Source organism: Varanus komodoensis, unplaced genomic scaffold, assembly GCF_004798865.1.
Source record: "Varanus komodoensis strain SLA01 unplaced genomic scaffold, ASM479886v1 scaffold38, whole genome shotgun sequence".
In the NCBI taxonomy this organism is placed as follows: domain Eukaryota; kingdom Metazoa; phylum Chordata; class Lepidosauria; order Squamata; family Varanidae; genus Varanus; species Varanus komodoensis.
In genome coordinates this window covers 5,962,186-5,985,906 of record NW_025335909.1, presented here as the reverse complement: position 1 = coordinate 5,985,906, position 23,721 = coordinate 5,962,186, and the positions used below count along the sequence as shown (strand labels likewise).

At 48.7% G+C, this 23,721-nt stretch overlaps 1 protein-coding gene across 3 annotated transcripts in view; it reads right to left on the bottom strand.

Moving 5' to 3' along the window:
- Positions 1 to 4,894: 4,894 nt before the first annotated feature.
- Positions 4,895 to 23,721, bottom strand: part of SCARB1 (scavenger receptor class B member 1) — a 38,336-nt gene continuing 19,509 nt past the window's right edge. Inside the window, exons 9-14 of one of the 3 annotated variants that reach the window (XM_044440732.1) lie at positions 17,327 to 17,400; positions 17,035 to 17,086; positions 14,601 to 14,747; positions 8,599 to 8,709; positions 7,750 to 7,857; positions 6,157 to 6,184 (exon numbers count right to left, since the gene is read on the bottom strand). In XM_044440732.1, coding sequence (XP_044296667.1) covers positions 7,750 to 7,857; positions 8,599 to 8,709; positions 14,601 to 14,747; positions 17,035 to 17,086; positions 17,327 to 17,400 — 492 coding nt within the window. In that variant the 3' untranslated portion in view covers positions 6,157 to 6,184. Of the gene's footprint in view, positions 6,185 to 7,749; positions 7,858 to 8,598; positions 8,710 to 14,600; positions 14,748 to 17,034; positions 17,087 to 17,326; positions 17,401 to 23,721 lie in introns of all 3 variants that reach the window. The other 2 variants (XM_044440733.1, XM_044440734.1) reach the window with 2 other exon arrangements.

Here is a 23,721-nt window from a genome sequence, read left to right as displayed (position 1 = left end):
TGGGGCAGTCTCCCTTCTCTCGCAACAGCCGCAAAATGGATTCTGGGGCGCCGTATTTCGGGGACAAGATTTTGGATACGAGCTGCCCTTGAAGGGCCTGCCCACACATGCCGTCGAGGGCCATTCGGTGTCCCGAGAGCCGGCGTGGGCGGCAGGGCACAGGTCTGGGGTCTGGCCTCCACTTGGCCATGAAGCCCACTGGGTGACTTTGGGCCAACCAGCGAGTCTCAGCCCAACCCACCTCACAGGGTCGTTGTTAGGATAACATGCCGGGTTTTCTTTCCCTGGTATGGAAAGGAGACCGAAAACCAAGTTCCAGTGATCCCAGCAAAGCAGAGGCCACGGTGGAAACAGGAGGCCATCGGCTGCATTTGATTTGGGTCCTGAGTTCCCCTGTCCTCTTGGGAAGGATCACCAAATTGCTGGCCATTCTGGCAAAGCCACGGCTGCATTTTGGCCATTAGATGGCGCACACAAAACATTCAGAGCCTTAAAAACCAGCCTGAACCTTAAAAACTAGGGCTGGACTTAATTCCAGGGATGTTGGTTAAATTGGGGAAAATTGCATCCGGCTTTACAAGTCCCCTCTCCACTTGAAACTCCATCCATACCTTCTGTTTGCCCTCCACAAAGATAAGCTGGAGCTTTGTTGCAATGTGTTGTTTCTCGAACAAGCCGGTTTCATCTTGGACCCTAAAGCGAGCCTTCCCAGTGCGTCCCACTGCTTCCCCCCCACCCCGCGATATCCAGCAACGGAGAAAAGACCGCGTGAGGCACGGTAAAAGAAAGGTTAACAGAACGGCGCGCTCTTCTCGATGGCGCCAGCCACTCGTCCATTTGCATGGTCACGTGAGCGCATTAGAGATGGCCGCCGCGGAAAGCGTTCCAGTGAACGGCGTGCGAGCCATTCCAAGCACTGCAGAAATGCCATTTCATCCATTAACCCCTCGGTGTGGAATCTGGGATGCATTCTGAACGGGCTTGCGCAGCAGGCTGCCACACCGGATGCAGCACGCGCTGGCTCTTACGGTGCCCCATCAAAGCTTTCGTGAACTTCCTAGGGGTTCGGTTTCGCTTTGCTTTGCCTGCCTAGAAGAAACTCTGTGTGTGTGTGTGTGTGTGTGTGTGTGTGTGAGAGAGAGAGAGGGGGGGGGGACCATCCTCAAATTCCACACTGGGCTTCATTAGAAGAGGGATCGCAAAGTCACACTGTGACTGCCGCAACACCCTTACACAAACACGCTGGGGGAAGGTTTGCGACCAGGCCAGGTCCAGACATGCGCACTCCTGCCTTCACGCGTCTTGTGCACTCTTGGCTAGCCTCACCTTCTTTCTTGATCAGGAAAGCCAAGCTGGACCCGAGCCAGCTTGTGGGGGGGGGGGGGGGAGAGGGGAAAGGAGTCATGCCACCGTTTATGATCTGTTCATTCCCAAGATTTATAATGCACTCCAAGCATCTCCGAACATGCCAGGTCAATAGCATGTTAGCAAGAATGTCATCGCTCAGCAATACCCAGCCTCCCCTCCGATCAAAACGACTCCGGCGCAAGCCCATCCATCAGCCGGCTTCGGAGGAATCCGCCGGGGACCCACGCCTGTGCGAGAAAACAAGCACCCACCATTTGCCTTCCCATGCGGCCTTGTTTACTTCATTTGCTTCACCTTGACATTTGGCTAGCAGCAGGAGACCATTATCCTGTGACAGTTTCACACTGTCGGCATTATTTCTACCTTATGAGGGATGCCACGTGGCGGATCAGGGCAGGAAGGGAAGGGAACAGCGGCACCTGAAGCACCTCTGCTTTTCGGAGGGCTGGAATATCGGGGAACGGATACACAAGGGGAAGGTTTCTGCTATTCTGTCCAGGCACAAGCAGCCTCCATAACTCTAGAAAACACCAAGGACGTTGACTCAGCAACCACCAGGCATAAAATGGCAGCAGAGGGGTTAAAGCACACTTGGCTGGCCTGTATCTAGATATAAATCTGAATCTGACTTACTACAGATAACCTGCTTCATATGGGTTGGGGGAACCATTTTTTGATTGGAATTCTTCAACCATTAGGATTCAGGCATCCTTACCAAGCTACGTATCCTGATCTTTCCTCCACCCTTCTAAATCGACAGAGATCTATTTCTTCATCACCCTCCTGCAGGACAAAATTATTTCCAGGACCAAACTGGCAAGCTTTGAACCTTTCCTTGCAGTTTTCATTGCTGGAATTAAGAAGCACAAAATAACTCCATCACAGAACTGAAATAGGAAAGCACCAAAAGATTTGGGGCAGCAAAGGAGGACGGAAGGAAGGAAAGAACCTTTGGAAGGTGTTTGTATATTCTTTTGCCAGTGCTACGGCATGCTCCGATGGTTGGCAGGCATGACAAAGTATGTTCAGCTAGCCGTGTTTTTCAAGGGTTGCTTAACACATGACTCAAGAAAACCAAGCGCATGTGGGCGGCATGAAATGCCAAGTCCAAGCAGCCAGACCTCATGGAACCCTTTTGCTTTTCATGCCAAATATTTTAAGGTTAGGAGCCAGAAAAAGGGCACAGGCTAACCTGTCTTCATGCCAAATTAGGGATGGGACTGGAGAGACAGGTCAGGAGGAACAAAACAAAGAAGATATATATGTTTCTCTTATTTCACTCAGGATTTAAGAGTAGTCATCGAGTTCCATGAGCCCCAAAACAAGCCGTGTCCCCACTTCTGCAACAGTAGCTGAGGAGGGACAGGAGAAGCTGCTGCATTCCCCTTTGGCTATGGAGAGCCTTTTGGAGAGAGGCTGTATGGTACAGTGGTTAGAGCAGGTGTGGGCGAAGCATGAGATCTCAGCTTCAACTGCTGTACATACTTGTTGGATAAAATCGCCCGGGAGCAGGGTGGGGGAGGAGACCCACCCTGTATGGCCTAGAGCAGCTTGAGGCAAGGCAGGGAACTTTCAAGGCAGGGAAGCCGGAGAAATGGCTCCCAGGAGGAGGGGGAGCAGGGGGAATGCGCCCACCAGCCCAGTGCCTTTAAGTGGGGGGTGGGCAGCGTGACCCTCCGGATGCTGCCCTGCTCTTTCCATCACCTGTGTAGGCAGGGAGAAGGCACTGCTTGGATCCCCCCCAAAAGAGATGCTGCACCGCGCGTTTGGGAGCCCCCCCGGGGAGAACCCGGCCGTTCAAAGGCACGGACACTGGGGGCACCTTGGCGCCCACGTTCACTCCATGCAGGGGAACTCGGCTGTCTAAAATACCCCTTCTGTCTCCCCTGCTTTGAATGCGAACTCAGCAGCTCCCACCGTGGAGCGAGAGCTCCACCTAGTGGCCAGACGCTGCCTAGTCAATGGGTGTTCCCAGCTGCTGGAGAGTTTTAAGGGGACTCCACTGCAGAGGGAGGGAGGGCATGCCCCCCAACAGGCTGTGGGAGTGGGGGTGGTAAATCGGACTCCTGGTTATTGTGTAGCTCTGGTGCAGAAGGACTGTGAGCTGTGCTCAAAAAACATTCGTATTCTTGGCAATCTTTGATTCTAAAAGGGTTAGAAAGCTCAGGTTAGAAACGTAGAAACAGCAAGTCAGAAGGGGCCTCCCGGGCCATCTAGTCTGACCCCAGGCTCCAGCGAGCTCTGCTCATGATATGCCTATCATGTGCATGGCCAGCCTATCCTTGAACACCCTCACTGCTGGGGCCTCAACCTCCTCCCCTGGAAGCCCATTCCATAACCTGGGGGTCCTAACCGTCAGGAAACACTTCCTGGCATCCACCCTAAATCCTGGTGCCCTGGTTGGAGGGTTCTTGATGGGAGGTTGAATAAAAATGGCAGCAGTGGGTCCTGCAAGCCAGCCCCCTCTCTGACCCACCACATGGGGTAATTGTGAGGATAAAGAAGGTGGGAGGCGACCAGGTGTGCTCCCTTGACCGCTCCAGACCATGCATATAATAAATCCATTGCTTTGGCTGATGTGGAGCTGCGAGCCCATTCTGGAATCCCGTGTTCAAAATCCCAAAATCACCTCTGCCGCTTGAAGCAGGAGGATCTCTGGGCTGCAGCTTCCACTTAAACCCACCTTATGGGAGGTTGTCAGGATTATAGCTCTCCATATAATTGCCAATCATTTCATTCTCTTTTAGCTTTTTTACATGAAAAACTAACACACATAAGCATTGTTTTCAGGCATGCTAAACCAGGAATTCTGATACAAGTGATCTATTGGCCACTCCCTCCATGACAGCGAGGAAACGTCCTAGGAAAGGGTAGCTTTGGGTTCATGTCTGAACTTGGAATTAAGCTAAAGTAGGCTTAAAGCAGCCAGGATTGGAAGCCAGGGTTTTAAGTTGCCTTACCCATCCTGGCTTGTTTCTTCCCAGGTTTGAAAGTAATGTGAAGTTATCCTTTCCTGGATCATTTACGACGGGAGAAGCAGAATTGGAGCGAATGGACCACCTGCATCCATGAGAGGCTAGTTCCCATCACAGTTTGTTAAGTCAGGATTCCTGGTTTACTGTGATGCCAGAAAGTATCCACCAACATCAGACAAAACTCTGCACCGCATCATCATTATCTCAACAGAGAGCGTGGTCCAGTATTCACCGCGTTTGACTCATGAAATCCTGCTTCAAGTCCCAGCTTGACCATAAAACACACTCGGTGATTCAGGGCTAGTCACCAACTCTCAGTCTGACCTACCTTGCAAAGCTGTTGTACGGATAAAATGAAAGAAGGGTTACCAAATAAGCATCTTTCGTCTTCTTGCAAGAGGAGGAAGGGTAGAGTATAAATATAGTGATAAATAATAGCAACAAATACATATTTACAAAATCTTTCCGCACCGCACCCTTCTGATAGCCCAGCAGCAAAATGCTTCTCTGCTTCTTTCCCATGCAACTCTGCATTGACACACAAGAACTCATTTCAAAAGACTAAGTGTTTTAATTTTTCTCTTGGGCAAACACTGCTAGAGTTTTTCATGGTACAATTCAGAAGTGGAAGAACAGACAGGATAGTATTTTGGCAATAGTTTTTAAGAACCCCCCTTTCTGAAAGCAGCGCAAGAATAAAGTGCAAAACCCACGAAGAACCTGAAATGTAGATTGCTGCTTGCAGGTTTCAATTTGGAGATAACCTTAGTGGAGAAAAACCGGGCTATTTTGGTCCCAACTCTGAAAGACCCTCAAGAGAACTGCACAAAACACCTTCTACCTCCTTCTCTCCATTTTGTACCCCAAAACTTAGCACCTGATATCACTAGAACCTGCAACAAGATAGATCTGGAAAGAGCCAAGTGCTTTTCCGTCCTAGGCAAACTATTAAAAATGCACGCGCAAGCATCTTGTTCCCAGGCAGTTTTCAAAAACCATAGGAAATGACAGCAATTTATGCATTCTGAGGAGTACAAAAGTGTTCTAAAGAATGACAGCTAAGAACTGGATTAAAAGGGAGCCCAAAGGAGAGACTCTCATCTACCTAATGTGCTTCCACGGATGAAGTCTGCTTTCCTGCTCTTCCCGGTGCTCCCTCCCATTTTCGGCTGCTCTGCCGCATGCGGCTTCCGAGGTGTGCAGACCTTCGGGAGCAACTTTGGGTGGGCGCTACGGGAAGGGGAGAAGACCCAGTGCATGTAGGAAAGTCTCGTAAAAAGGAAAAAAAAGAGAGCAGAGCAGCTCACCCAAAACCTAAAGCAGTTTGGAACCACACCAGCGCTGGTGCAGCGCTGGCAGAACAACTTCTGGCAGGATCACTCGCCCATCCCACCGAAGACTAGCCAGAACCTATTTCGAAATGTACCTTTAGACTTTACAATGTGAAAGGGCGAGTGCTTTGGGGGAAGAGGCGAAACGCTGCCAATGCAAGAAATAACAGAGGCGGAGACGCCCCATGGTCTTCGGGGCTCGAGGGTTTCTTCGTTCCTTTGCAAAGGAAGCTCTTCGACAACTTGCCATGGGCTCGAGGCGTGTGGCAGAGGCCTTGCGCTCCCCTTCAGCACAGCCACTGTGAGCCAGGGGGGATTCACCGATTCTCTCGCAACCACCCCTCCCCTTAAAGCTCATTGGGATCCTCCACGAGGAGGAACGGGGATTTGTCAGGTGGCAGACGTGTCATCATAGCGAACTGTCCCAGAGTCTGCTTGCAAAAGCGGAGAAGTGTCTGAAGCACCATCCTGGAGGTCTGGCGTTTGTGGGCTGGCCGCTCGAGCATCCCTCTGAAAGAAGCCGGAGAAGCCTCGTTAGAACCCGCACGTGTGAGTGCTGAGCTGACTCAGGCTGTGAGGATGCCAAGTCCTCTTCTAGCCCTTGCACCATGCCCAGTTTTGACATTTCGTCAGAATGGGACTCGGTAGGACCTGGGTGTTCATGCTTGCGCCCCCTCTCCCACCTCCATCTCCAAAGGCTCACTCAGACCAGGCAATTTCATAAACCGTGGTTTGCACTTGGTTTGTTTCACTAAACTGGGGGTGGGAAAGAGTTCTTTCAGCCTGAGGGCCAAATTCAACTGGGGAAAAGCTTGTGGAGCCACATTCGAGTGATGCGCAGGACTGAAGGCAAAGGGAAATCTGCACATCGGAGCTTCCATCTCTTGCTGCCAATCATTATGCTTTAAAAGCAGCACGTCCATCTTCTAGAATGGGTGGAAAGTCTCAGGAAGGCTGGGAAAGACCAAGCAGGTGGGCTTGGGTGCAGTGGGAGGCCCACAGCCATCTAGGAGGCCCAGGACTGCTGGGTTTGGTCCCAAGGCCAGGCATTCCCAACTCTATGATGAACCACGGAGAGTGACGATGGCTGATCTCCAGCTCGTAAGGAGAGAGACAAAGCTACCCAGAAGCAACACCCTTGTTTTGCCCTTCCAAGGTGCCCCGAGTTTGCCAGAGAACGGGAGGTGCCATCTTCCCCCACATGAGGGCGCCCTTGAACAAGGTATCATTGCCGGAAACACTGAGGTCTTCATCCAGTTGTGTAAGAAGCTGGTTCCCATTTGTATAAGAACAGGCAAGCTAAGTGAACGTCTAAAAGCAACCATTTGGTCAACTTTAAAAATGGCTTTGTTACCCTCTTTTCCACCGGATGATGCTAGAATTCTGGATTAGTCAAAGAAGCAGACGGGCCGCAGACAGACACAAGCCGATAATGTGTAGGATGCATACATTGTGCAAGGAAGGAAGTCCCACGAGTTAAAGGATACTCAAGCTGAGGGTGCCGGCCCAGAGATGCTTAGATAGAAGGGGGCCCAGGAATCCCCCTCCAAGCGACTCCCCGTGTTGGCCGGGACAGCCTGGGAGCCGCAGGACCCGTTTCTGTCTGAACGGGCACAGGATCGCGCCTTCCCATGGCATTAAAAGCAAATCAGCTTCATGTACAGGAAGGCTACGCAGCCAAGAGTTGCGTGCAGGCACCTGAGGCGGCAGCCCTCGTCTTAGTTACCACCTGGTTGGGGACTCCGGAAACCGCACCAGAGCTTTGGTCCCCTCTGGAAAGCAAGGACCGCACAGGCTTCCAGCAAAGCAATCATCCCTAAAGCGTCCGAACTTCAGTGGACTGCATTTCTTTTAGGAGAAGAGGTGCAACAGCAGCGAGAGGGAAGGGAGCTCAGGCAAAGGGGCCGGTAACATGGACAGAGAGCATTATATAGAGGCGCGGCTGGGCCCTCATGCCCCCCACCCCGCTTTTAAACCCCAAGCCATTCAAACGAAGGTTTAAAACCTGGGCGGTTTTAAACGAAGTGAAGCTCGGTCGGCTTTGTGAGGTTACCTGTTCTTTTCCACGTACCCACCTAGAATCTCGCTTCCTTCTCCAAGGTGCTGGAATTGTCCTTGGAGGCTTGGCTGGCCTCTTTAGCTCCTGACCCTTTATTACTACTCCAAAATAAAAAGCACTTTCCCTAGAAAATAATCAGTCTCATTTAAACAGCTTATGCCATATTTTTCGGACAGTTCATTTATTTCTTTCAAGGTAAATTTAAGTTTTTTTAAAAAAAATGAATGAGGGATGATTTTTGGAAGTTTAATTGTCGTTAAAAGAGGTATTATCGTAATCACGAGAGCTAATTTACACAACCTATTTATTAGAGCATTGTGTTCTATAGGCAAGATGATCTTAGCTCTATTAGGAGAGATAAATTTACTTAGAAGAAGTGTAGGAATCAGTTGTCAAGCCAGATTCGAAAGGGTTTGTTCACATCTGTGTTTTTTCTTTTCTTTTTTTTTTTAAGCAAGGTTTCTGGGACTCAAAGTCCTTGTATTCCCTGTAAGTCCCTGGGGAATGCAAGGCAAGAGTTACACACGGGCATGCTTTTATCTTGAATTCACAAAGTACTGTACGAACTGTTCCTCCCTTGGATTAATTTGTAAGGGAGCTTGCTGCTTTAACCTGCAAGCCCAAGGGCAGGTGGTTAGTGGCGGGGGGGGGGGGGGGGGGGAGAAAGAGAGAGAGATCTTGGCCATAACTCATGGCCTGCACAGGCATTTGCCGCCCTTTGGATCCAGGCAAAGGGGCTGCGGCTCGAACGGCTCGGCCCTCGGAGCTTTGCGTGGTGGCCTAGGGAGGCAAGAAGCAGCGAGAACGCTGCCCTTGTATGCCCGGCTTCCTCCAGGTTAGAGTGACCCCTCTAGGGGTCTCTTACCTTTGGGCCCTGATAACTGTAGACAGTGCCGGATCCGGGATTATAAAACTTTGAGGCAGATAGGGTCTGAGTCACAGCGGACCCCTTCCTCTGCCGTGCAAGAGTCAAGTTCTGTTGAGAAAACGAAGATTTCATGCGAACGCCATTCTAAGCTGGCTTGAGCAACATTAGAGGTTCATTATACCAAGGTTTAAAATTTATATAAATACGCATTTAACAATCTGGCCTAGGAGTGTTGGCAAGCTGCAACATTCATTTGCAAGGAAAGATTTACTGCTATTGCTATTATCGTCGTCATCTTCACTACAGAGCAGGTTTTAACAAGCAGGAGGCATCGTTCATGTAACTCGGATGCCCAGTTGGAAGGGAAAGAGAGCTTCAGCTTCATGCAAACACTGAGGGACTATTACTGACTACGAACTTCCTCAGAAGTCGAGAGAATGTCCCACTGTTGGCACTATACTGCTGGTCAACAGCCTTTCCTGAACGAACGGCCGGGTTACTCGTGGGCAAGGTGTTAAGTCCAGGCCCATCAGCCTGGGCACAGAATGATTCTTCAAGGCTATGAAAGGGCAGGGCAGGGAAGAGGGTACGAGTTAGTGGGGCCGAGGCATCTTTCCTCCAGCCTCTCTGCTGCTGCCTTGATCCAGAGCGGTCCCTGGCACGGTTTTTACTTTCTAAGGCGCTATTATGCGAACAGAATCTGATCTGAGCTACTCCGCACTTCTGTGCCTGCCTGCAGCTGGAAATCCCTACAGGGTATGAACAGACCAGAGTGTGTCGCATTTCTCTTACTCTCAGATGTGCGAACGAGGGCAAGCTGCAAAGAAGGCCAGATAGCAGAAAACACAAAGGTTTCAGGAGTTTGTGCCATGAAGAAGTATTTGCACGGCAACCTTGATCAACTTCTTGGCCTGTAGCCACGGGGAAATGAAATGGGTGGTTCTGTGCCCCCAGGAAGAATAAATACACACAACGAGGCTTTAAGCTGGGCTTGGGTTGCAGGGACACTTGGTGTAAAGTGCTTAGAAAAGCATCCTAGGAATTTTGCTCCTATTGTCTCCTCATACAAGTGCAGGAAAACCCAAAGCCGGAAAGCCTGGTGTCTTCGTCCCCAACCCCAGCGATCTCCACTCTTGTAACTGGCTAGCTTAGGAACAGCGATGTAACTTGGAGAACTGGGGCCAAGATGGCCGTTTCCCCCTTTTGTCATCTCTGCCGGAATGGACTGTCGCATTTTCATCTGGATGCCTTTCCCCAGACATTCTGGTGCAGCTGGCCAGCCGCTTCTGAGAATCCCTCGAGTAGGATGGGAATGCGGATCAGCCATTTTGGTGACGATTCAGGAAGAAGCACGTGGTCACCTGGACTAGCAGCAAGTATCTGCCGGTATCGATCCAATCCCCTTTTCAATCCATCCAGATGGGCGACCGTCACTCCAACCGGAGAATTCCACCGCAAATTCCAGAGTTTCTCTCACTTAACACAGTTCCGACTAACTTAAGTTCCACTGATTTGGATGGGTCTACTCTAAGAGTAACTACACTTGGATTCAACCCTTTGTCAATGTTGTGGGCTCAACAGTTTGGATTGTTGGCATAACTGCAGTGGTAGGAACAATGTTCTAGTCTGGTTTTGTATAAGCTAAAAGCTACATTAAAAATGGGATATATTTTTGAAAGTACAGAACCGTTCTTGGAAGAACACATTCCTTGAGAGCCTGTCCAATTTCCATCCTGAAAATGCCTCAACAATAAGTTTAATAAATCAATAACTAACTAACTATGAGAAATAAATAAATAAAACTCTTCCCAGGGCAGGCACGTCCGCAGAGCACATGAAGAGCGGACAAAAACCGGAGCACTTCATCAAACAAAGACAGGACCTCCTCTTTCGGCAGGTACAGGAATCTGTCCGGGGCTTTGAACACAGGCAACAGGCTCTCACAAAGCACAAGAGAACCCGTGGTCTGGAAACTGGCAGAACATGGAACATTTTCTCTCCAGACCTCGAGCTGAAGAGAACGTGCAAATAATCAACACGCCTGAGAGGACACTTTTCAAGTGGGGCTGGTTCAGCTTTTTCTGCAAGAGTCTGACTTTGTTCATTTCCTTCCCAGCAGGAAACGCCAGCATTGCCCCCACAACTCATGCAGGCCCATTCCAACCGACCTGAGCTCAGGTATCTGCAGACCTTCTTGACCTTAAACAAAGGAGCATGTAAGAGGGCCCCATTGGCCCATAGTCACCTCCTCTGCCAGCCAGCAACTGCTCAGAGTCTCAGGCATGAGACCAAACTTGGTTTGGTTAACCCAGGAAATGCCGGCGGGGGCACAGGGATGAGTGACCACCCCCTCCCATCCACTTGCTGCATCTGCTTTCAGTGAACAACTCAGGAACACCCTGTTCCTGGGCTGTTTTCCTGACATGCAGACCCTGAAATGCTGGGTTATTTAGGGGCTAATCAACCCAGCATTAACCCAGCAACCAACCAGTCTTGGTTTCAAGGCCCCCAGGGCTTCCAGCTGATCCCTACACTGCACCCCACAGAAGCAGAGAGGATACGACAGAGACAGCGAGAGCTTTTGGAAAAGCAAGATGGAAGGTGTGTGTCAGCTTCCTTCTCCCAGCTTCTGGCTGCTCATTCAAAGGGAAAACACTTCCGCAAGAGAGTCCATCCTCAGACTGCTAGGCCCCAAAGTACTCTGCGCTGGACGGGTCACGTGGAATCCCCCAAATCCCGCGTGAGTGTTCCGGATGTTCTGTACCTTTCGGGAAGCCCCTAGTTTGCACAAGGCCTGCAGCAGCAGTTCCCCGACCTTGTACCGAAAACATGCACATGTTTGCTTAGCTTCTCTCATAACAACACTAGCAAGAAACTACACAGAGCTGTCTCCATGCCGCCGGCCCACATTCAGGACTCCTGATTTTCCTCAGAACACTTTTTAAGTGCCTCGTGTCCAACTCAAGGCGATTCTTGAGAAAAGGTGTTCTTTCTGAGCACCGGATTAAGTGTCTCTAACTGCGGGACTTTGGCTCTGTAGCCAGCTCAGCTGTTCTCCAACCCTGAATAGGAATATTCTGCCAGTCGAGTGGGCCCGGTTCTGAGTAGCCTTGCTTACACTTACAGCTCAAGGCCAAACAGAAAAACACAGGGAAGAATTGCTGTTCTAGTTTAAACTAGTAGAGAAAATAATAAAAATGTGAAACTGGTCACTGGAAAAGTGAAGAACCACCCACCAACGAACTGATCCTAAAAAAGATCTTGGACTGTGCAGAAATGGATAGACTGACTTTGCCACTGAAGGAGAAAGAAGATACTGATTTCTATCAAACTTGGGACTCTTATTGGCTAGAGAAACGGGACTTCGTATAGATTATGTTTCTATGTTATCATAAATGGAAAAAAAATGTGGGGGCTGACCCAGCAGGCTCCATGTTTTTGATGGTTGATGTTGTTTTTAGTTTTTCGTTGTTTTTAGGACTAAAATTTTGAATAAAACTTATTATAAAAAAAATTAAAACTGGGAGAAAAACACAGGGACTACAGACTTGGCTTCTGAAAGCTGGTACCAAAAATAAAAATGCACAGATTCACAGGGGTGGGATGATATGCTTGTGGATCCACACAGGTCTGGTGATTACCTGGTGATAATCAAGCCCCCAAAGTACCTTTTCAGAGCGAAATCTCCTCCCTCAAGAAAAGGAAACGGACAAAAGAGCATCGCTTATTTAACCCAACTGCCCAAAAATCCTGAATGAGCAGTGAGGCGATGTAGCTGCATCCCAGCCAGTGAAAACTTGGCGGAGAAGACCCGCCCTACGCATTTAATTGACTTTAGGAGTTCTGTTATAACAGGATGCTTAAAGCTTCCCTCCTGCAGCAGGTTTGCTCATGCTTGATTTTCCAACAAAGGGATTACGGCGCTAATCGGCTTTCGTCAATTATGCACAACGGCAAATAATGGATCGGAGCCAGTCCATTCCAGCTTTCAAAAACGAAGAACAAGGATGGCTTTGTTTCCAACGGCAACTTCATCACCCCATCCCAAATCTACGTCAAAATTATTTTTAATGCAGCAAACAAAAACAGTTTCGATTCAAAAAGGTGCTCCTAGAGGTGCGTCTGCTTAATTCAGCTCTTTGGGTAGACACAATTTACCCCGTCAGGACAACTTGTAGCCATCAGTGTTTTGTACTACAAATCCCATGATCCCTCACTGTTGGCTAGGTGGGCTGGGGCTGATGAGAGTTTTGGCCTTCTAGATGTTTTAGCCTACAAGTTGCTCACTCCTGGAAGAATAACAGGTACATGTTTTTTAAATAAAATAAATGTACTTTCAGTTTTGGGGGGGTCCTCCTTAAGGGAAAAAAACCTTTTATTAGGTTGTCATTATCTAGTTCACAGACCTTGCGTTGTCATTGCAATATAGATCAGCAAAAAGCAGCTGCAACAAGAGTGCCCACACACGTCTGGAAGCACACCAAAGCACACCACAACACAATATACCTACAAGGAAATCTATCTAAAAAGAAAGCACACACAGAGCGCCACTCAGATCGATGGTGTTGCATGCATCTGCGTGTTTAAAAAGAAAAGAGCTACCCGAAACAAAGAAAAGCAAAAACCGGACCCCACTGCATCCTGCATGATTAAGATGCGCTCTTTTTATTCTGAAACTAGTTGTGACCATGCTGGGTTACATCTGGGATCCCGAGGACCATTAAGGATTAAAAATCGATCTTATGTGGTGTAGGTGTACTTGCTCTCCGACAGAGTTTGTCCCATGCAGCTGATGAAGTATCTAAATTTGGATCTCCCAATGCTGGCTTCCCTTTGCCACCGTGAATATAAGCACTTGGCCATGCTTGCAAGCTGCCACCACCCAGGGCTCTGCACGGGCTCGGAAGTCACCAGTGAAGGAAACACAGCCGAGCAAGGGGAAACTTGGCTGCCTGTCCACAGGCACTGACTGCTGCTTTGAGGACACAGTTCAAGTTTCTGGGTTGCAAGCTGAAGCAAACCCACTCCCCAGCTCTCCTCCCCTGGACACGGGCTCTTCCGCATTAGGTGACTCTGGACCTCCTGAAATATAGGCTGAGTCAGGAGTTTCCCAAGGTTAGAGATGCACGGCTTCCTTGGACAAAATGGCGCAAGCTGTGGGTCATTTAACCCAAGAATTGCTACGGCGTGTGCCACCACTCTCTGCAGAATCAACCTCCAACCAGAGGTTGCTTTGTGACGTGCAAATCTAGACACTATGGCTTGCTCATGGGTCAAAAGAATCACAGGTAACCCAAGAATTAATAGGCCACGTTCCACCATCATGACCATTCGTCCTGGGAATGGCTAATATTATTTGCTTATTTTATTCTTTGGCCAGGGCGACTTATTTTATATTGCTAATTCATTTTATATTTTTAGTGTATTAAATTTTAATTGATGTTTTGTGAGCCGCCCCGAGGCTTCGGCGAATGGGGCGGCATAGAAATTTTCTAAATAAATAAATAAATATGTTTCTTAGATTAATATCTTGCCTTGTCAGGATTAATTAATTACCCGATCGTTTGCCACCACGATGTCCACCCCAGGTAAGCGTCAAGTTCTTTTCTAGTTTCTGACCTTGGCCTCCTGTCCCACAGGGAGACTATTCTAGGTGGCCTTGAGTGACCCCTTGCAAAGGCAAAGCCTTCACATCACCTTGGTGGCAGGTGGAAAAATCGTACATTTAACTGACTCCACTTAAAAGAAAACCAAAACGAAACAGAAGCTGTAGAAATAACAGCTTTGGAGAGGTAAAAGATACTTTGCTTAGCCTTTTCTTCTTCAGCTCCAACTTTTTAAAACTGTCCTTATACAATCAGGAAAGGTTTGAAAGGGAAAGCGAGAATTGCACTGCAACAGAGATACGCATTTTCAATTTGGTTGATAATCAGAAGGCAGTAAATCATGGCATGAAAGAGAAAGTACGCTCTGTGGTTCAGAGCCTGTCTTATTCCTACCTTGCTTTTGAGGCCCAGTATGGCCGCGATAATGAGCAGAATGCCTCCCAGTCCCACTAGGAAGTACTGTGCATATTCCAGCAAAGCAGGGAGAAGCACCAGGTTGTTATAAAACTCAGACACGACGTCTCCTTCAATCTCCGCACCCTGCTCAAAAACAGCAAAAATTAATTTCCTTTTGCCCACAAAATGGTCCTAAGCTTATCTACACAGGGCAGTTATCCTGTCATCTCTTCATTGCGCTTCAGGGCAGAACTGAGATCCCTTTTACTCTTTCCTGCTTTTCAGCTCCATAACTTCTAAAAGGTTTACCTGCTCTAAAAAAAAAGCCTTGCCAAAAGCGATCGCGCAACGTCATTTAATGACCCCACGAAGAACTCCAAGTGGGGAAAGACAAGTGTGCAAAAGCTGCATGAAGAATCGCTTTGGGTCTGTGCAGAACAGACATCAAGGCGGAATTCCTGCACGCTGTAGGGTTTTGGAAATCAGGAGTCGGTCATGAGATTGCATCTCTGCACTGTTTTGGTAGAGGAGAATATAAGAAGCCGTCCAGGTGCGAGGAGAATCCAGGTGTGGTGGCTGGAAAGGAAGGAGGCATGTTTGGAGACCAGGGATCGGGGAGGAGGCACAAACCAACAGCTGGCTCTTGATTTTCAAGCCGCCGGCCTTCCTCACACTGGGCTATCTCAGGGCTAAACTCCACAGGGAGGTGATACAGGACTCCAGCTTGAGTTAAAGCCATGCCTTCTCACCCAGAGGCTTCCCCTCCCTACTTCTCAGATTGCCTGGGAGCTGGTTGTTGTGGGTTCCCGGTAAGGGAGCCCTCCTGCTTGCTTGGGGGCATCTGTTCGGGTTTGGATCCTCTCCCTTTTGCTAGAGGCAGAGAACACTTGCTGGGAAGAGAAGAGGCAGCTGTTCTTGGCAGGCGCTTCAGGGTGACCCCGACTCTTCGGATGGCGAGGGCAAAGCCCGGGAAAGGAGGCCTGCGGCGATGACGGAAGAAGCGCTCTCTTATCTCAAGGCTGCTGCCTTCAGGTGCTCAGGGTGTGGAGGTGCTGGGAGGGGACTTGGGAGAACAGAGCGGTCTGATCCTTGACCCCATGATACGGCGTCGGGAGAGAAGGGCCAGCCAACCGGAGGGCCTGCATGCAGCTCAGAGGCTTGCCCATCTGCAGAGAGGTGCGGTCCAGGGGTACTCAAAAGGAAAGTTCTTGGAAATAGTTTCTCGTTTGCACTCAGTGCATGCTCAGAGACCCTTTCTTTGCTGGCTCTAGCTTGCTGGATATACATTGGAAATAGAGAGCTTTTGCCAAAGAACTCTCTGTTGGCTGAAAAAGAGGAGTGGGAACCAAGCTCCCAACTATAAGCTGCTTGGACCTTTTCTTACGTGACACCCGCTCCCCAAAGCAACCCCGCATGGTAAGTTAGGCGGCAGGAGTCATGGCCTGAAGCTCAGCCAGCAACATGGTCCAAATCCAGTGTTTCTCTCTCTCTCCCCCCCCACCCACCCACAAATATGAGCCACGGGGAAAAAATCTGCCAAGGAGATCAGTGTATCTACCACAAGCGTGATTCCTTGCCTGTTGGAGAAACAGGTTTGTTCGTTTTCTCCAAAAATAAATGCCAATTTTGCCTTGAGGGGCTTTCTTTGCACTGCCACTTCAGTCCCACTGCCCCCTTGGATTTCAGCCCCACATTTCCTTCAGCTCCCAAGACCCCCTTTCTATGCAACACAGCCAGCCCAGTTCCTTCTAGCCCTAAAACTCCGAGGGCTTTTCCTTTTCTTTTCAAGCTGCTATTTCAGCACCAGGTATAGGATTATATTCTGTTGCTGGTGCTTTTTCCCCAACTTCCTTTAGTGTGCTTGGGCCTCTTGTGATGCATCAAAGCAGGTCAAAACTGCAGGCGGACCATTTTGAGCCTCTTCTAGGTGGTGCAGAAAATGGGAGAGAGAGAGAATGTTTGCAAGTTTTAAACAAACTTTTCTAGAACACAAATTGACCTCTTTTGGGGACAGAAGCACAATTCACGGCAAAATTAATCTTCGTAGCCTGGTGTTTAAATAAGTCATTGCAAAATTGGCTTATACACATTATCACGGTTGAGAACAGAACATTTAGGCAACCCTCTCTCTCTCTCTTTCTAACGAAGCCACAGAATTCAGTCTGAGACAGGCTGCTTACACTGTGAGTGGCTCACTCGAGAACAGAGCTGCAAAACCTCAGCATCATGGGAGTTCTGGAGTTACTCCCCTTTTGAAAGGACTAGGTATTGGCAGGTAGCCTGAAGTGAAAGCAGGTCGATTATTCTGGCCCCGCCTAGCTCCTGAGAGCTTTTCTGAAAATATTAGCTCAAAGGAAGTCCAACAACTCCCCTCTACATACACACACGTGAACTAGAAATGCAGATTTTGCGACTGCACACTTGAACTCACCTCAGAAAACCACAGTATGGGGAATACAATTGGCTTGATGGACCCCGTCTGCCTGCAGGATTAGGAAACAGCAAGAAAGTTGAGATGCAGTGATGGGAGCAATACTTCATGTCAGGGGCAAATGCAGACCTACCTGGGGGCTTTTTTGCAAAGCTCTCTGGGGAAACCGCTCTAAATTGAGGAAGTGCAGAGGAAAAGGAGCACAGAAGGCCTCAGCCCCCTTTAAACTCCAGCCCACGGCTGCAGAGGCAGAACAGAGAAACCCCCTCCAATTAAGAGCAATTTTACTTACAGTATGCCATTGACTTGCTTCATGAAAAGGCTCAGCTGCATTCTGATGGCACATGAAAGGGGAACTCCAGTCAGCTGCATTAGGAGACAATAGGGCATTGTTTCTTTCTTCACACACACACAGTTGTTTTTCATGCCATTTTCCACCCGGCAGCCCCGCAGACGGCCTCACAATAATAATGTACCAAATCCTATGAAATCCTTTTTCCAAAAAGCAGCAGGAGAGCAGCCGTTGAACCAAAATGACCAATATCACGTACCCAAATTTTAAAAAGGTGGCTGCTGTCCCAGGAGAGTAAATCCAAGCTTGATAAAAGGGCACTGTACATCTTTTGCCCGAGTGTAATCAACTCAAAGCCCCCACGTTCTTTAAGTCCTCACAACGACCCTGAGAGGTAGGGCAGGCTGAGAAAGCGTGTCAAGGATTTCATCACTGAGAAGGGATTTGACTTTCATCTCAGCAAAACTAGTTACTTCCTAGCTCCAGACATGACGTAAGGCTGGGAAAACACTGTGGCTGTAAAATTATTATGTGCATCAATCCTTCAATATATCTATCTAATATATCTTTTTACTGTGGCCATTTAATAAAGTGGCCTTTTATGACAAAGACAACAGAGAAGGGAAAAAGTTATGCAAGATTACTATTGCTACATTGCATTTATGCCCCTTTTTTTCCTTCTTGGGAGGAACCCAAGGCAGAGTACGTGAGCCTTCTCCGCTCCATTTTTATTCTCACAACAACCCTGCGAGGTAGGCTAGCGTGAGAGACCACGAATGACCTAAAGTCATTCAGGGAACTTCACGGCTGAGTGGAGGCTCGAACCAGGATCTCCCATGTCCCCAGTCTAACTCCCACGCCACGCTGGCACTCTTCCAACACATCAAGAAGTCCATTGACCCCTAAAAACTGAAAAGCAAAGGCAACAGAGCAGAATACAGAAGAGGTGCTATCACGAAAGTCAAAGAAGTCCCTGAATTGGCCTGGGATTCATTAGTGAAGATGGTCTGAGGCACACACAGAGGGGATTCATGGCTTACTCAGCCCATGCTTGGTTGCCCTGCCCCAGGCTTGTCTGGCAGATGAGCGCACAAATTCTGACGTACTGCCTCAGTCTCCGGGCTGTTCCTCCCCTGGGGCCTCGGAGAACCAAGGGGAAGCCCAAGCCGTCATTGGCCTCATTACAGACTCGCATCCAATTAACCTGATTTAGTGCTGGCATGAAGCTTTCTATCGCACGGCATGATGCAACCGTTCCTCTCACCTTTAAGCACTAAAAGAGTTTCGTCACAACTGCCCCTTGAAAGGGGCCTCCTTCTCTGCTCCAGGGCGGGCCTGTACCATGTGGCAAACATCCCTGGTACCCTTGAGGAAGCGACACGCACAGCCTCTCCAGTCACAAGCGGTTCCCAGCGCTAGCCCAGCTCCCCAGAGGAACCGGGAGGATGCTAAGCATGAGAGAGGGTCTCGCTTGCCTCTCTCCCGCACAGGGGAGCCTCTCCTGGATGTCTGCCCTCTTCCTCCCGTCTCCGCAGCTTCTTCAAACTGGTGACGAGGCAGCAGAACAGTGGAAGGCGCGTTTTGGGCCTTGGATTATTGCTAGGCAGCGTGGCAGGATCACGGACAAAGAGTTCATTGTCTGGCTGCAACAGCTCCATCTCTTGTTCTCAGAATAAACTCAGTTTAGCAAGTTGCCTTTTAGCACCGCAGAGTCACAAACCGCGGCACTCTTGCGTAAGACGCCGTCAAAGGAATGGCTGTCGGGGTGGGCCGGCGACGCTGGTCTCCAACGAACGGGAGGGCAGGAGCTGAACGGCACAAGCTCACCGGGCGCTCGCAGCGGTCTCTCTCTTTTCGGAACCCATCATTACATCCCCGTCCCCCAGGCCTGTGTGGCTGTCTTTGGAGTCGGACTCTATTAGGAGAACGGGCTTAAATGTTTGGCTGAGACAAACTCATCTGGAGAAGTTTAAACATTTGCTCCTTGCCTGGATGGCCTAATTTTTATTTATTTTATCTAGAACTTTTTTTAGACAGTCCCTTATCGTAGTCTTGGGACTGTTTCACATTAAGACAAAATAGAATAAAACGTAGCATCCTCAAGACAGGGAGCTTAACGGGAATAACTGATGCAGGATTCATGCAGGGCCCTACGGGATTCCTATTAGTTCTGAACGGCCACTGGGGGAAGCTGAATCTAGAATCTTCTCTTCTAGGGGAGCTTAGTGCAGTATTTTTTTTAATCTCTCCAAGTCTGTTCCCTGATGTTAAAAAGTTTCTCAGAGACCGGCCAGAGAACGCCCATCTTCCCCTCAGGCTCGTCACTTGATTAGCAATTACGCTAAGCCAAAGTAAGAGCACTTATCCATTTGAAATGGTCACTGCAGGCTGTCAAGAAGCCAAATGCTTCAAGTCCAGGCGTTCAGGGATGGATGAATACCGTTATGTAAATTGACTTTACTGGGACGGAGAAATGAAATCCTAGTGGGGAGACGGGAGGTCCTGGCAGGTTATCAGCAAACTGCTGATTGCTTAAAACCTTTTCCCTGGTCCCTGAACATGCTCTCTGTCCAAGCAGAGGCAGCTGCTATGGCAGCGAATGGCAAAGCAAGACCAAGGAATGAGGAAGGATTCCCCATAGCTTTAAGCACCCTAGAGCAGAGACGCGTTCTAAGATCTGGATTCATGTTATAAGCCTCCGGGAGAAAAGGAGGCTGAGTTAAGTAAACAAAAGTGGATGGAGCTGGGTTTGGTGGCAAGACAACAAGGTAATGTCATGTTTTGGAAGTTGATCTGTCCAGCATTACATCCTGACACACTGAAAGCAGAACCCCAAATCCCTGGCTCATTATGGAAGCAACACTCTGAAGATATTTTCCATGCTGAAGTATGAATCTTCCCGATGGGCCACTGTTTTCACTTTTGGAGATCAAACATTTACTCTACTACCTGGAGTAAATATTGTAATACTGTAATCTGCTTAGAGTGTCTTTGGACTAGTAGAGCAAAATATACATTGAATGAACACACAAACAAACCTGACTATCTGGAAAAGCACCCTGGGATGATACACGCCCTTTTAAATTATGTCAAGGCAACCTTGCCTCCAGCAAAGGTTTTTTTACACCCTTTAATCTGAACTGAATCATCCCAGGAGGGTTGGGAGGGCTAATAAAATTGTCCTGCTGCATGAAAAGGGCAGGGGAACAGAGCCTAGGAATTACTGGCTGGTTAGCAAGAGTTTCAAACGCACGGAAGATTCCAGCTGAATAGACTGGGATTACGGGCAGAAGCAAATGACATTTTTGCCAATGAACAAGCATGTTTCTGGAAGGAAAAGCATGCAGCTGATGCTGGTTTGCCTTCGCCCATCCGATTCATGAAAGACCGGAACACGTCTGGCTGATGCCTTCTTGGTGACACTCGCAATTCCCTCACTAAACATGAGAGACAGAGTTTCTGAAGCAAGTTAGAAACATAGAAACAGAGCAAGTCAGAAGGGACCTCCTGGGCCATCTAGTCTGACCCCTGGCTCCAGCCAGCTCAGCTCACGACAGAGAAGTTGCCATGAAACTCCCCTAACTAGCCAACACGCAGCCATATTCTTTTTTGAAAACCATGGTTCGGGGGAGGACAATCTTAATACCACGATCCCCAGGGTTTAAATTTTCTGCCTCCCAGAAAGGTTTTCACAGCCCTCTGTTTTCATGCGATGCCGACAATTTATTTGGCACGATGAAATCCCCTTTTTCATCATTGCTGCATTTGGGGCTGACTTAAGGATGACTGTAGTTATTCATGTTGGGATCTGAGTGTTTCTAGCAGGTGCTAGTGTTCTGTTTTTCATTATACGTATCTTTTAATTTGCACCCCACCCTGAGGGCTAGAGGGCAGCACAGAAAAGCAGTCAACAATTAAAGCAAGCTGCTGAGAGAATACTTTTCAAGATTCAATTAATTCCCATGGGACTGGATGGCTCATGGGCTTTTATATTTTCTCAGACTGACAGTTCTCAGTTCAAGGCCATCTCAACCAGCGTATTGCTACACTTGGCCCAATTTGAGAATGGCTGCGTAACAAATTCTGCTATATGAAAAGTCAGAGCACAGCCCGAAACAGTCCAGGACTTGCTGATCCTCTAGACCCCGGGGTCCCTGGAAGGATGGATTGCTCCTAGCAAAACGTTTATTAGATGTTTGCTGCACTAAATCTCTGTTTTTGGGAGAGCGTATCTCCTTCTTGTGAAACATCACTCCCTCTTCCCAGGGGACTGCTGTTCTTCCCAGGGGAGGGCGGATGCCCCACTGCTTGACAAGACAATCTCCGCACCAATCAATGTATGGCTTTATAGTTGCTTAATCGGAATGATGTTTTAATTTTGAAAGAAAAAAAACAAACCTTTCTTTGTACTATAGAATCCATGGCAAGATACAGGCCATAAAAGACACAGACTTTTAGATATGATTAGATATGACTCGTGCCAGCTTGGATAAAAAGAACTGTTCCCAAAGCAGTCCGTTGAGGGTTCAACCTGCAGGTCACGAGGCGGGTATGGTGGTGCTGGTAGGGGAAATCTGCAGTGAGGTCACAGAGTCCAGAAGTGATAGAAAGGGACTGTCCCCACTTCAGGGGACAATCATATACTTAAATACCCCTTTATGCAACCTTTGACATCACCCTGTATAGAGAAAAACAGAAAAGCAGCAGGGAGACTGGACTAGAACGGATATGCTCTACCTCTGTTGTGAAATGCCCAGAGAGCTTTGGCGGTTGGAAGGTACAGAAAATGAACAGAATAGAATAAATAAAATTAAAGTAAAGCAATTACCGACCTAACAAAAGCATGTTACTTGGCTAAGTTGCGCAGCCCTAACCCTGCACCTAAGGACCAGAAAGGACAAGCCTAACACAGCTTTTCAAAAAGGGAACATTTAGGAAATTACAGGCTGGTTAACTTGATATTTATTCGAGGTGAACTAGTGGGAAGTTTCACTGGAGACAAAAATCACTAAGTATTACGAAGGACCACTCTGGCTGAAGATGGATCACTGTTGCTTCAGCAAAGGTCAGTTCTGTCTTGCTAAGCTTTGAGGCAGGACTCACCTTTCCAGAAACAAGACTGAATAATCTTCTTCAAGGCACGTTCAGATCATATACAGATCAGAGACATACGTGTGACACATTCAGAAGGCTTTCCTCTGATTAAAGGAAACAGGCGTAGTAATTTATGCTTGTTGTGATAACATCGCAAAGCAGCTCATGGATTCCACCCGTGTTTCTGTCTGTATGGATTTAGAAAGGCTTGGGCTGGAGTAGATTTAGAAAGGCTTGGGCTCTCTGTTATGAGAACAGTTACGAAAGGAATCTTCTGTTTAGGAAAAAGCAGGTGTGTGGGGCTGAAGCCCGTGTCAGAAGTACGCAGAAGTACTCCTAGGCCTGGCTTGCAGGACGTTCGCCTGTGGCGAGGCGAGGCACCTGCGGGCACCTCTGGAGCCTGGGGGCACGGACACTGATCTGCAGCGTGGACGAAGGGGACAGGAGGGCTTTTCCCGTCTTCCTCTCATAGCTGCAAAACCTGAAGAGAATGAAGGTGGCGGTTCAAGACAGATCAAAGGAGGGACTTCGTCATGCAGCTCAGAGCTAAAGGGCGGCATTTGCAATTGTGAGATGCGATTCTGCTGAACGAAACACCTTTGCAAAGAGTTAGGCAAATTCACGGGGGATAAAGCAGTCGGTGCTGCGGGCGAGAGAATCGTTGCCCTCCTGGCTGGAAGAGGATGCTGGACAAGGGGGCCTTTGGCTGGACGGAGCTGGGCTCGCACCTTCTCCTTGCTCTAAGAAAGAATGGTTTCCTTTTTCCAAGGCATGGCATTAAAACTGCTCTGCCGCTGCCATCTGAGGTGACCTGGGCACCACTTGCCAGCGGCATCCTCTCCCGGGCCACATTCCTTGGTCACCCTCTGCGTTACTCAGGGCACGAGTTGCAAAAGAGGTGACCAGGAGCGTTACATTCTGAGGCGTGAACACGTTTGCCGGCAGAGTCCAGCAAACACAGACCGTGCAGCTGATCCGCCTTGGGTTGCTGTTGCTTCATTCCCTCAATTGATTAAATGCCTCGCAAAATAAATTTCTCTAGGCTCTATACAAATGGGTTTCAAACACAACATGCAAAGCACAACGAAGACCAGAAAAGCATCTGACATGCCTGCACCATGACAATGATAGAGTGCAACACGAAATCACCATCGGGCACGACTGTTAAACCACACCACATGGGGTACTGTGATCTTAACAGCTGATCTTCAACCCCAGGAACACCGAGATACTGAAACACCCCGAGAGAACAGGAAAGTTTCACATGGATGCCACAGAGACGGCTGTGCGGATGCCAGGAA